This window comes from Cryptotermes secundus, unplaced genomic scaffold, assembly GCF_002891405.2.
Source record: "Cryptotermes secundus unplaced genomic scaffold, Csec_1.0 scaffold230, whole genome shotgun sequence".
In the NCBI taxonomy this organism is placed as follows: domain Eukaryota; kingdom Metazoa; phylum Arthropoda; class Insecta; order Blattodea; family Kalotermitidae; genus Cryptotermes; species Cryptotermes secundus.
The window spans coordinates 6,407-20,889 of NW_019722429.1; the positions used below are offsets into that span (position 1 = coordinate 6,407).

Genomic DNA, 14,483 nt, shown 5'->3' on the forward strand with positions numbered 1-14,483 from the left:
CAGGGGTATGCAACTCAATGCTATTGGCGGGCAACACAGCCACTGCTGCCGCGGTGGCCAGCTGCAATTCTCATAATAAAAAAAACTGCAGCCAGTGCCGAGGGCTAGGTCGGTAAGAAGGTATGCTATCATGCCACCTGCCCTGTCGGTAAGAAAGCATGCTATTATACCAACAGCATTTTTTTTACTGCTCCCTCCCAAAAAAATCACTGGTTCACACATATAGCTAGAATTAATAATTGATGTAAATGAAATGTTCTTATTTTACAGGCACTGGTGAGAAACTTTCTCCTGATAAATAATGTTGCAACCTGATATCTTGTACTGCAGAGGTTCTTACTCCGTTGTGTGTTTTCTGTTTTCAAACTGAGTTTAATATCATTTAACTCATTCCCCTTCAGATGGTTTTGAGTGAAGTGATATTAAACTCAGTTTGAAAACAGAAAACACACAACGGAGTAAGAACCTCTGCAGTACAAGATATCAGGTTGCAACATTATTTATCAGGAGAAAGTTTCTCACCAGTGCCTGTAAAATAAGAACATTTCATTTACATCAATTATTAATTCTAGCTATATGTGTGAACCAGTGATTTTTTTGGGAGGGAGCAGTAAAAAAAATGCTGTTGGTATAATAGCATGCTTTCTTACCGACAGGGCAGGTGGCATGATAGCATACCTTCTTACCGACCTAGCCCTCGGCACTGGCTGCAGTTTTTTTTATTATGAGAATTGCAGCTGGCCACGGCGGCAGCAGTGGCTGTGTTGCCCGCCAATAGCATTGAGTTGCATACCCCTGGTCACGATGACCAAGATGTCTCTATGTTGTACATTAAAATGTACCGGACGTGGTGATTTGTGTGGATGTTAATCGTGCAGTTTATTTGCTAAGGAGAACGGTGAAAAATTATTAAACCAAGGAAACAGAATGTAAATTTTAAACATAGTCGGGTTTTGCTTGTGATATTAGTTTGTGGTTAACGTATACGTAATTTTCAAATATGTGGGCGGATACGCTTGTAATTTTATTTATATCAGTATGTACTGCTCTTCTGGGAGAAGGTGAGTTATTGAAGGGGTTAAAACGTCGGATTGCTGTTTCACTAATTTTCAAGTAGCCAGTCTTTAACGTAATGGGATATGGCAAGGTGTTTGACGTATTGGCAATCAGCTGCTTGGTACCTGGAACGACTTTTGGTCCAATCCGTGATTCTGGCCATGGATGATATGTAGTTTTTGTAAATGCAGCTAAGTTAATGAAAGCGATGGATTTGTGGTTTACATTACGGCACTTGCAGTGATTGGAATATCTCTTTACACACACATATATGTTTTTTATGAACTGTGTAGTTCTAATTGTCCAGTGTTAAATGAATTAAATTTGATTTCAGGTTTGACATGGCTCATGGTTTATAGAACTGAAAAGTACCAGAAACTAAAGGCTGAAGTTGAAAGGCAGAGCAAAAGATGTAAGTGTGTTTGTGAAATGTAACATATTTTGTGCACAACACAGTTATTAGCCTGTATATTAAATTCATAGTTTTGTCATTGTGTTCTGTACATACATATCAGGTTGGCCATAAAGTTTCCAGGAGTGGGAGAAATGTTATTAGTTCATCACAAACAAATGTGGAAATGCTTCTTTAAGTAGGTCGTGATTCAAGTACTTCAAACTATTCATTGTATTAAAGGCAGTATATGCAGTGTGAAAATTAAACAACTTTTGTATGTAACTACCACATAAAGACTCGTATTGTAAGAGTTCTTTTATTACTGGGTTTCGTTGATTACGAAGTTGGGCGCCGTTACATGGTCTGGGAACCACGTCGAGGTACTTGGGATAGAGAGCGGATAATGTTCCAGGTTGAGCAATGAGATTCTCTCCCCAGGGCTTAACGGGCCTTGCTCCAATGAAGAGGGTTTCTTAATGAAGAAATCCTTGGATTACAGCTCGATGTTAATAATGCACTCTTTTTCACAGCACTACACAGTTACAAATAGCAGTTACTTGTAAATTTATTTGTACCTTTGTACACACTTCAAGATTTACAGCATTATATCACAACACAGCAAAAGATGTATGTAAGTCTCCCAGCCTGGTATCTTACTGGATACTCATGTCCACTCACTGATTACACAACTGATTGTCTAATAATGCTTGCTTTTGCCAAGCCATAGCTCAAGTGGTTAGTCGCTGGCTTTCCACCGTGGCAGCCCAGGTTTGATCCCGGGGTCTGGTCAAGTGGGATTTGCAGTGGACAAAGTGGTGCTGGGGCAGGTTTTCTCCGAGTACTTCGGTTTCCCCTGACAATCTTCATTCTACTAATTGCTCCACAATCACCCTCACTTATCATCTGGGGCTGGTACAATAGGCCAGAAGTGGCTGCAGTACACTAGCAGTACACCTCACTAGCAATAAAAAATATTTTTAAAAAATGCTTGCTTTACTGGGGGCTGGGGTCAATCCCTTTAAATACTGAGAGATGACGTAACATCCAGAACTCTGTTTCCTGATCATTCTCGAAGCTTTCTCTCTCTTTTTATTGAGAATGTTCTGGAAGCTTCTTTTATCAGACTGGCAGTGGGATGAGCAATCATCAACATACCACACTGACTATTAAAGAACATTCTAGTAGCCTCATATCTGTATATTGCTCATTACTATTTCTTAGAACAGTTAACGCAAGACTGGGCATAAGTTACCTTTAGTATGAAATTGGTACTAACTAACAAATATTAACTTTGAAATTTATGTCAGTAGGTAATGACCGGTTACAATATGAAACTGGCAGACTTCTTGATCTTGTGATTGTGATATCATTGGCATTTGGCCTACCGTTTTTTTAAGGGAAAGTTTGTTGCCCTCCAGCCGATTCAGGATGTCCTCTGCTGGTTTCCATTTTCTGAGGTGCCACAAGAAACACATGGGAGGTTCTTCCATAGGCTCTCTTATGTGCTGAAAACATTGGAAACAGAGAGAAGAAATCACGTTTTTTTAAAGCAATGTCATCATTAATTCACTGCATAACAACTTGATGGAGACAAAATGCAGAGCTGCCACTAACTAGCTAATCAAATGCATCTCTGTGAACCAGTAGAATATGTCATATGTAGGCCTGTTCCTTCATGTATGAGTTGAGATTATGGTAGGGTAACTGGTTTCCGGGAATCTTTTTTATATAATCCACAGATAAAAGACACACTCATATCATTTGTACATGTGCACATATAATTTGTCTGAGGAAGTGAGAAAACAGAACAATGGAAGTGGAAGTATGTGACTTATTTTTTACTGTTTGACTTTACAGCACTTAGGAAAACCTAAGGAAGGGACTTTTCAGATACCTTGTATAATGGATAATTACTGATCCTTCATATACATTTTTAGACAATAGCTCCTCTCCAGTCATTGTTATGTGGCTGCCCTATCATCATCTCTGGTCATCCTTTACTCATGGTACTGCATGTAATGCCCACATAATTTATCATTTCACTTTCCAGCTTGCATAATTCTTTTAAGTTTTAATAGTTAATGTCTTTAATGTAATAACTTCTTGCAGTGGAAAAGAGGAAGGAAGCTCATGGAGATTCCCTGGACAAACAGCATAAAAAGAAGATTGAGCGGGAGGAAGAGAAACTGAAGAACAATAATCGTGATCTGTCACTTGTGAAGATGAAATCAATGTTTGCCATAGGCTTTGCATTTACAGCCTTGTTGAGCATGTTCAATAGCATGTAAGTAATGTAATTCTTTAAAGTATAATAAAATTAGATGGTTAGTGCTGAGCGTTTGGTTCTGAAGGTGTAGTTACAACATGAAGAGGTTACTGTCTATGTGAACTTCATTGAAATGAGAGGGACATTACACTGTGGACAGGTAATGGTATACAGTAATGGGTTTTTTGTTGTAGTTCAGTAACTTACAGTTTCTTCTGATTTTGGATTGGCTTTACAGATACAGTTTTCTAAATTCCATTTTTATGTATAGGTTTTATTTATTTTAGATTTGATGGGAGAGTAGTTGCAAGATTGCCATTTCTCCCAATCTCTTGGATTCAAGGGCTCTCACACCGAAATCTACCTGGAGATGACTACACGGAGTGTTCTTTCATCTTTCTCTACATTCTTTGCACGATGTCTATTCGTCAGGTAAGTGAGGTTGACACTGTAAATGTTGGATCTGTAATTACCTTCTCTGTGTTCTTCATTTATGATATTCAGACTTCAGCAAGATTCAATGAGTCTGTAATAAAGTGTGTGTATTTATTTAGCTTACTATCTTAATCCTTGTGAATTTGAATAAATTTGTCAATTTTCATGTACTTGTTATGATTCTTATGCCATTAAGGACCACCTCACATTGATACGTTTTAAAGTCCCTACTGTCAGTATTACTGATGTTAGAACTTGGTGAACTTATGAAATTAGAATGACATATGGTATCATCATTATCTAATTTATGCTGTGGTGACTGAAAAGGAAGCATCTTTTCTTTATTAAGGTTGCACAGTAACATAGCAACAAATGTTTTACTTGTATATATGATCGTGATTTAACTGTTAAACCACTTCACATTCACTACAGGGATACATCATGAAAGTGTTTATAAATGCTGAAAAATATGATAATGATCACAAATTTTATGTGGAATGTTTTAAATTTTTTTTATAGATATTGTGATGGGTTGAACATTTCAGGTTATCACTCACTTCTGTCTATAATATTTTCATAGCATTATGACTTATGGAATAATCTTTTGGGGAACCTCTTCTCATAGTGGTGATATATTTAGGCTTCAAAAAAGGGTAATTAGAATTATTACTAATTCTAAGAAAAGAGACTCTTGTAGAAATTTATTTAAGGATTTGAACATTTTACCGTTTTATTCTCAACTCATATTCTCGTTATTAATTTTTGTAATAGATAACATTGAGTTATTTAAAACCAACACTGATCTACATAGTATAAACATTAGAAGTAAAAACAATTTGAAGTTGCCACAAGCAAGGTTATCCAGCTATCAAAAAGGGGTTTATNTTAAAATTCATAAAATATCATTTGTTGCTGCATGTTTCAGCCTCACGAGGCCATCATCAGGCAACTGACATCAGTGTATTTACATGCTGTTATTGCATGTCGTATTTGAGAAGGTACGCTCACACTTTCCTCATGCTATTTTCATGTTGCAGCTTTCACATTGTATTCCTTTGTGCATGGTTTTCCTAGGTCAGGCATGTGACATGTGGGACACATGCCTGACCTAGGAAAATCACATGCAAAGGAGCAGAACATGACCGCAGCAACATGAAAATAGCATGAGGAAAGTTCAAGCATACATTTTTTAATGTAACAGTATGCAGTAACAGCATGTGAATATATTGACATGTGAGCCTATGTAGTGTAGTGATTTCGATCAATTAACATTTGCCTGCTGATGGCCTCGTGAGGCTGAAACATGTAGCAACAAATAATATTTTATTACTTTTTTAATTTTAAATGTAATTATAAGTGACATTTAGAATACAAAATTGCGTTTGATTATAGGCAGAAGTGAGTGAGTGAGATATTAATGCAACAGGATGCTGAAATATGATATTATTTCAGGTTATGGTTTATGTCATTTAGCTACTGGATACCCATATATGTGTATATTGTTCCATGATAAAGTAAAAGTATGAAAAGAAAGTAAAGGTATTCCTGAAACAGGCGTTGGAGGCCCATAGGGTTGTGAGATATTGAGGTTCCCACATTTTCTAGACAGTCAGCCCTGCACACTGGCCCCCCTTTACCCCCAAGAATATTCCTGGTACTCATTTCTGTTAGAGACTGAGTTGACCCCAGGGCAGTAGTGCAGCTGGAAGGGTTAGGTAAATTGAAAAATTCCAATGACCTCATCAGGATTCGATCCTGTGACCTTCTGGCTTGTAGCATAGTGCCTCAACCATATTGTTCCATAATAGTCACAAAAATATAGATTCATTGATTTATAAGTTTTGTACAGTAGGCTTATAGAGGTGGAGGCATTTAATTGCAAGCAGGCTTAAGAACTTTCCAGATTTTTTTTTCTGTTGCTGTGAAAGGTTATATAACATGTCAGATGTCTGGGTGCAAAAGCTACCAGGCTGCTGCCCTATCGCAGTGTAGGCCAGGAGAGTACAGAGAACTTTGTATCTTCAAGGTATGTGTTCTCAGAAGTGATAAGTGATTGACTGGAAATTGAGTCAGTGGGAGTGAAACAGGAACAGGAAATAAGCAGCATCAAAAATTAAATGATTAAATCCTTTGAATGAGAAATATGTTACTGATGAAACCAGGATGTAATGATATTGTCATTTGTTAGTGACTAGGCACAGTGTTTGGATTGTTATTGTATCTATTAGACACTTATAAGTCATAATTACAAATGATTATATCAATGTCACTAGTTTACACACTCTGTAGAGCACTACAACTACAACACACGCAAAGTCTTCTTTTTTTATTCTACCATTGCTAACCCTTGCTAGGTAGCTGCTGCTAGCAGTGCCACACGAGACTGATCCGGCTGATTGCTAAGTTTGCTGCTGGCCCTCATTAGCACACTGATTCTTGTTTTTGAGTCCCTTGGGATTCAGTGACCATGTTTTACTCTCTGGGATCCTTCAGAAGTCACCTTCTTGTCCTCATTATATAGCCTCAACACAGACTGCATAGGAAACACCATGTCCTCTATTGTTCCATGATTATTCCTTGCTGTGGAAACGTGTTTACCGCACTGTTTGTCTAGCAGTGGTAGCTTCCTTTTTCCACTATTCTGGCTTTAAGCTGTCATGTCATACTGCTCCCTCCTTAAGGGCACTCATCCCAATTAGCCTACAGACATATTGCCATTTCTCCTCCAAAGGACTATGCCTGTGATGTCTGATCATCCTCATGAAAGGCATCTCAAAATCATGCTGGCCCCTACACTTCTGCTCCTCATCTTGATGATGTCCAGCCTTCATTCCCCATGGGTTGGGTCCTGTGATGCTGTTCCCCAGCTTCTCCCCTAGGGCTGCTTGTCTCAAGCTCCATGGGTCCTTTGCAGGCACACCTCTTTCACTGTGCTTCTGTGACCAACAGTTTCCAGTCATTACAGGATGATGAGAGATGTACCAGCATTATCAGTTCAGCTTGATGGGTGGCCCTGGAACCCATCCCAGCAAGGCTATCCACTGCCTCCAGTTGTCTTTCATACAGGGGGTTGATCGTGGTATTTCATTGCCCAGTCGTACCACATAGTGCCTCAAATCCACATATTCATCATGGGCGTGCATGACGTCAAGTCCCACAATGAACTAATCAGTGGTATTGACAGTGAACACCTAAGATTTATAGGGCACCTCCCCAGAAGTTTTACCAAAGCTTCCTTCAAGATGGAGAGTGTCTCACCTGATGCCATCTACAGGGCGCACAATGTGTGTGGGTCTCTCGAGCATTCCAGCACTTATGTATGGTTGGACAATGGTCACAGATGCTCTGGTGTCAGTAGTCACAAATCACAGTTTATCACCAATCCAGCCCTGGGCTATCAGGCCACTGTTGGCCCTCTCGGTTATGATCTTAGGCATGGGGTGGGGGGGACAGGAATGGCAATGCTGGTGTTCTACCTTTTCCACCTACTCCCACTCATTTTCTGATGGTCAGTCATCTCGCACAGCTCCAGCTCATTTCTCTCATTTCTCGTTTCTCCAGCTCAGTTCTTCCCTGCTGTCTCACTACTGCTTCTTAGTGCCAGTCTTCCCTTTTTGTTGGCTCCCATTTCATTCTCCAGCACTGCTCATCTTCACTGGATTTGTGAGTAGTCCTACAATGCCAGCACATAAACTGTTGGTAGTCGTTTCATGGTGGGGGGAGACAGGCTCTGCCAGAATGTCCTGACTGTCATTTGCTTGGTCCTGGGGGCATTCGGCCCCTGTGTTGGCTGCCTCCAGCTTGAGGACCTTGCTGATTGTATTTCTGTTCCCTAGTAGTAGCTGTCATCTTATGTCTCGCTCTCCTATCGTCGCGAATACGTGGGCGGCTTCTTTACTGATCAAGTGTATGGTTAGTTACACATGGACTTCATGAGCCAGGCGGTTAGTGGCGGCCAAACTCCTGCAGGGATTCCCCAATGACCTAGCTCCTTGTTTTCAGTTGAATGTGGAATGTAGATTCCAGGTGTTCATCACCACAGCAATTCCCAAATGCCTTGGTAACCTCTTTGTATGTCACTGCAGTAGGGATGGCCAATGTGGCCAATGTACCAAGTGGATTCAGTCTCACCCCACCATAAGAGACTAAAAAAAGAACCCTTGTGGGTTCCCAGCTTTGTGTCCAGTGTCTTCATGAAGGATCTTGGTTTGTCTATCAGGAGACATCATTATTGCAAGTCTAGCTGCATCTTTTCAGTCTTCGCATTCAGTTCCTCATGGAGGCCCTGTGTCTGTTGGTTGACAAATCATGGTGTTTTTCACCCGATATTGATGGTCTCCAGTTCAGACCAAATGTAGTTTATTGCGGTCTCCATTTCTAGGGTGGCCCTTACTGGGGCTTTCATCTCTACTAAGCCAGCTTTCGTTTCTTGGCCAAGCTTAATTGTAGTTCTCATTTATTGCAGTCATTTTTTTTTGTGGCCTTCGTCTCTTCTTGATTGTCCCCTACATTTACTTGAATGTATTCTGTTGTTTCTCATTTGTCCTGTATGTTTATTCAAATGACTTATATTTTCTCAGTCAGCTTCCACAAACACACACATTCCTTTCTTTTCAATCAGCAGGAGTTCTGTCATTTGCTTCTTTTTTGTAGTATGATGAAATAACTATCAAGTTATCAACTATAACTATCAACTATCAACTTCAATCCAACAATTCAATCAATCCATTCCCACTTCTGATACTAGTTGGCACGTGTTAGTGACAAGGTATGGGGTTTATATTGATAATTGGATTTATTGGACACTTATAACTTGTAACTAAAATGATTCTAACAGTCTCAGTAATTTACACACACTAGACCACTACAGCTACAGCATACATGAAGTCTTCTGTTTTTATTCAGTCATCACTAGTCATTGCTAGATAACGGCTGCTAACAGTGAAACTCAAGTCTGACTCGATCATACAGCCCAAGAGATTTCTGCTGGCCCTTGCCAGTACAGTTATTCTCTTTCTGAGTAGGCACAACATTTGTTGCATAGTAATTTAGCACAAATATACTTGCATTCATACAGCATCCAGGTAAGGGCATTTGTACTTTATGGATATTGTGACATGGCGCCTGAAAGCTGCAATAGTGGAGGCAGAGCCAGGCACCCATTGCTAGACAACAGCTTGGTAATCATGTCTCCACAGCAGTGACTCCAACAAGAGGAACGATACATTGCATAGACACCAATTCCTAGGTAACGCATACAAGAATGTTGACATTGCACCAGATAGGTGAAGGTTGTTCACATGGCAATGAACTGGTCAAAACACAGTAATGTCTAGGAATGCAATGTTGAAGGAGGTTATTTCTAGACCATCCAACTAGCAAAGCTAGCAGACTGACAGATAGTGAGTTAGCCAAGCAGAGTTAAGCAGAGTCCAGCAGAGTCCAGGAGGCTGTTCACCAAGAAGTCAGAAGTGAAGCCTTTAGTTTAGGTGGTGTCATCCTTGTTCATAGTTACAATAGTTACAGTAAGATGGTTTACAACTAACTGTAGTTCCACCTGGTGAATAACCAGTAAATTGATTTGTCTAGTCCAGAACCCATTAATTACTTGTCATGTTACCAGATTACATGGCAATATCATACATGCTTTGTCATTTTATTACACTGAATAATACGTATTTATGCAAGATATACACAGGATGTCTGTCAGTGCAGGCTGCTGCAGCAGATAGTGCCTTATTTTACCACTCTGAAACAGCAGTTAGCCACTTGAATGGTCATAGGCCTGACCACAGCCAAGTTTGAACTTCTTATGCTTTCTCTGCATGACTTCTGCCTGTTCTGAAAAATTTTGTTTTTTAATCATATATGTAAGGAATTTTTCTGCTGGTCATCATATAGCTTTGGCACAGACCGTATGGAAAACACCACTTCTTCTGTTGTTGCATGTTTATTTGTTGCTTTGGAAACGTGTTTACCACACCATTGCTTAGCAACAACCAGCTCTTCTTGTTCCTCTGTTCTGGCCATCAGATATCATGTCGCAGTATACAGTATTCACATTGTACTGAAGAAACTGGTTTAGAAGCAAATAGTAATTTGTTCATATCAAGTAAGTTGGCAAAAGCGGCAGTGTTTTTTACTTGTATTTGGGAGGTTCCATGTTTGAATCTCAGCTTGACACTGATTATCCTTACCTGGGTATTTGAGATGTTGCTCACTCACATGAGTCAGATGCCAATATATTACCTTCAGTTAGGCTATTCCCACTTCCTTTTGCATTCTTTTGAATTTATTATTCAGTTATCCTACCATTCGACACTGTAATTGAATCACTGACATTATCATTAAGTAAACTACATACAAAGACCGCACCATAGCTGAAGTGGTTAGTCGCTGGCTTCCCATTGTGGCGGCCCGGGTTTGACCCTGGATCTGGTCAAGTGGGATTTGTGGTGGACAAAGTGGCGCTGGGCAGGTTTTCTCCGAGTACTTCAGTTTCCCCTGCCAATCTTCATTCCACCAGTTGCTCCACAGTCACCTTCATCTATCATCTGGGGCTGCTACAATAGGCCAGAAGTGGCCACAGTACAAGGGACTTAGTCCCACCACACTAGCAATAAAAATGAAACTACGTACAAACAAACAAACATTTCACATTTGCAGGTGTGATTAATTATTGTTAAATCTGTTGATAATTGCTAAACAAAAATGTCACAGTCCTAAAATGTTGTTACGTGATGGCAGAACTTTGTTAACAGAGACTGAGTGATGAGACAGGATTTTCAGATGTGAATTCTTTTGTGTGTCCTTGTTGAATAAATTTAATAATTATTGTTTTGGGGTATTTATAAGAAAATAGAATTTTTCCTTTTTACTTTCAGAACATTCAGAAAATGCTGGGCTTTGCTCCATCAAGAACTGCAAGCAAACAGAGTGGCAGTATATTTGGTCCCCCACCTCAACAATTTAAATGACATTTGCCCTTCAAAGTAATGTTATACCCTTCCTGCATTGTTTTGACTTCTGTGTATGCAGTAGAAATATTGACACTTATGCAGAGTGTTTTCTTCAAATTGAAAATTGTGTTGCCAGGAGATATTAATTTAAGGTAAAAAGTGTATCATTGTTAATTGTTAGGGGTTGTTTGTTGTGGGATGTTTCTATGTTATATTGCTACTTGGTCTGAGAATGCAATGTAATGTATAAAAATGTTACATTTTTCAACATGCATGCTCATAGTAAATGAACCATGAAAGCTACAGTCAATTTGTTCTTAATAGGGATTGTTAAACTTGTTACATTAAATTCTGTTGTGCTTTGTAATGTCAAATATAATCTGAACCACTTACCTTACCTACCTATAATTTTTTGAGAACATTCACATTTCATCCGCCTACCATATGGCTTGGACTTAATTTCGGACATTATTTGATGTCTTATATGAAACAAGTGGAAATGTTTAACCAAATTTTCACAAATGTCTTTTTTGTGATGTGATTCCATTATTGCAAATTCAGGCAGTGTTATGACATTTGAGCCATAGTTTTTAAACTGTCAGACATTTTGCCCAAAACTTCTGACTACAGTTTCTATCAGAAGGTGTACTAGCTGATGCTAAATTATTGTCAGGGTTTCTGTTGATAGGCCATGAAAACCCTGACAGTAATTTAGAATCTCCCTGTATTTCACCAGAAGGGACTTCACCTGAGGTGCTGCCTTGTTGCACTTGGTTTTTGCATGGATTACTGAACTCTAATTTTGTTTTTCCTCCAGTTCATATTAAAGAAAATTTAAAATATATTGTTAGAGGTTTATAAATTCTTGACACTATCCATGTGTTCCATGTAAATTTTTAGTTCATCATTATTCACAAGAATGACATCTTCCATTAAGAATAATGGAGGAGGAAATGTTTTGATGTTTATTAAGCGGAATGAATGAAGTGGGTGATCATGCATCTCAGATTTTAATTTATATACGAATGGCCAATTCAATCAAACTAGGGAAATGAAGAACATGGTTTACAGATGACATTTTTAAGGTAAGCATAAGGATTTTTACGCAAGTGTACACAGTTCAAGCCTGTACCATGACAGTGTACCCTATTGTGTATGCTGTGTTTGAAAACAAATCAGAAGCATGCAATCATTCAGAATTACCTGGTTTTTGGACTTCAGAGAATGCAACTTTTAAGAGACTAGATCTGTTCCTGTTTTCGGGGGGCGGGGGGACACTGTTGGGTCTACTAGAAAAAACTAACCCCAGTCACTGGAGAACCTGTCAGTATAACTACAGTTATATAAATACCTCAGACCAGGCTTTGTTAGTGGGAGATAGCAGGAAAAATGTACAATAAAAGTTGTGATAAAGCATGCACAGACCTAAAACTAAGAAAAGGAGGTGGAAATTTCACACACATCAAATCAAATCCATGAAACCAGTGCATTGGATTAATTGGAGATGATGTGAAACTTTTTTTTTTTTTTTGCCTACCACTAGTGCTACCTGTGGGATAATATTTCCTGTCATCTCCCACTCATAAAGCCTGGTCTCAGGCATTTATACAGCTGTAGTTATATGGATCTCTCTAAGATCCATTTTAATATTGTCCACCCACCTATGCCAGTGGTCTCTTTCCATCAGGCTTTCCCACCAATATTCTATATACATTCCTCTTCTCCCCCATTCGTGCTACATGTCCCCCATCCTCCTTGACTTGATCATTCTAAATATACTTGGAGAAGAGTACAAGTTATGAAGCTCCTCAGTATGCAGTTCTCTCTAGCCTCCCATCACTTCATCTCTCTTTGGTCCAAATATTCTCCTGAACACCCTATTCTCAAATGCCCTCAGTCTATATTAGTCCCATAATGTCAGAGACCGAATTTCACACCCATACAGAACCAAAGGCAAAATTATAGTTTTTTATTTTTTAATTTTTATGTTTTTAGACAGCAGACAAGAAGACAACAGGTTGCGAACTGACTGGTAGCAAGCATTACCCAAGTTCAGTCTCCTCTTAATTAATAATGATGAGTGGATCTTTGTTTAGATGGATATTAAGAAGCTATGTGAGCATGGTAGGTCAGGATAGTGTTGAATAAGAAACTTAGGCATTCAACGTATTTATTAGGCTGTCACAACACAACAATCAACTTCAGGGACAATGCCCAGATACAGTTCACTACATGTTTCGGCCACTAGTGGCCATCCTCAGGTGAATACACTTCAACAAACATACACCACTGAACTGCAGCACGTAAAGTCCGATACAATGTCGTAAATCATTTAAGACAATTATAATGAGAATATAATATAGAGGTTATTCAAAACCAATAAAAGTCTTGTATAAAAAAATTAAAACCTGATTGATGTTTTTTAACATGGAATCAGTCGTTGGTTCCACCTCACATACACATTCGTCGACAAATAGCAAATTACGATGTTTCATTATAAAATTGTAAAGGAGGCTCAATAATTAATGGAATACGTAATGTATGGGAGGTAAACAACTCGTTTACCTCCCATACATTAAGTACAATTCTCTGCAAGNAACGGCCATATAAATAAGTTGTATGTATTGTAACACAGCAGGATGCACGAAATGAAAAAAAAAACAGGCATTAACTTGTTCTGCTGCCAAAGAGGTATTTCTTTTTTGTTGGCGTCATTATTATGATAATTATCAATGGGTCACGCGATAGCGTAGTAGGTTGAGGCACTATGCTACAAGCCGGAAGATTCCTCATTGTGCGCCTGCTAATCTGGAAACCAGTTGCCTGCTTGAATCGGCGATTTTTCTGGAAAATTGCGGTTGCGTTGCGGTTTCCAGTTTCCTTTGTGTGCCCTCCCCCGTTCCCCTCATGATGAATGTCGATGCATTCATCGGAAGCAAAAGTGAATAAGTACCGACCAGACGTAGAAACTACCCAGACGATCATACAGTTGAATTGTTGTCATGTCATAAAGACACACGTCACTTTGACGTGTCATATATTTTGAAATAAAGGCATTGCCTGTTTCCAGTCAGAATTTCGTTCTAGATGTTCTAGATTGTCGCTATTAGCTTGCTTAGTCGTCACGTCATCTACTATATTTCTTTCGAGCAGACCTGTTTCTGGTTTCGCATAGTTTCTTTGTTAGTGTGACATTGTCTACTTGTTTGATTATGTTGGTGAATAATTTGGGTGGGATGCTTTCCTTAGCATTAGTTTCTAACTTTTCTAACTATAGTCCTTGTCCATCGTCTAAAATTCTTCATTGCTCAGCTTCTCGGTAGTCGATTCGGTGGTACTTGTAGTCCTTGTAGTACAAGTAGAAGAAACGTGG

The 14,483-nt window shown here is 39.1% G+C and overlaps 1 protein-coding gene across 3 annotated transcripts; it reads left to right on the forward strand.

The window, feature by feature from the left end:
* The first annotated feature begins 775 nt into the window (after positions 1-775).
* LOC111861333 (calcium load-activated calcium channel) lies at positions 776-11,507 on the forward strand. Of its 3 annotated transcripts, none has more exons than XM_023845808.2 (5): positions 776-1,061; positions 1,391-1,468; positions 3,560-3,734; positions 4,004-4,148; positions 11,036-11,507. In XM_023845808.2, the coding sequence occupies exons 1-5, from the start codon at positions 1,001-1,003 to the stop codon at positions 11,126-11,128; spliced, it is 552 nt and encodes a 183-aa protein (XP_023701576.1). In that variant the 5' UTR covers positions 776-1,000; the 3' UTR covers positions 11,129-11,507. The 3 variants fall into 3 exon arrangements, with proteins under 3 accessions (XP_023701576.1, XP_023701577.1, XP_023701578.1); XM_023845809.2 differs by lacking the exon at positions 776-1,061 and adding an exon at positions 1,168-1,237; XM_023845810.2 differs by lacking the exon at positions 776-1,061 and adding an exon at positions 1,201-1,296.
* Positions 11,508-14,483: the final 2,976 nt, after the last annotated feature.

Excerpts from the sequence above, each read along its gene's own strand:
- LOC111861333 (XM_023845808.2), top strand. The coding sequence starts at position 1,001 with ATGTGGGCGGATACGCTTGTAATTTTATTTATATCAGTATGTACTGCT. Across the intron at positions 1,062-1,390 it reads TACTGCTCTTCTGGGAGAAG|GTTTGACATGGCTCATGGTT; the intron begins GTGAGTTATTGA and ends ATTTGATTTCAG. Across the intron at positions 4,149-11,035 it reads GCACGATGTCTATTCGTCAG|AACATTCAGAAAATGCTGGG; the intron begins GTAAGTGAGGTT and ends TTTTACTTTCAG.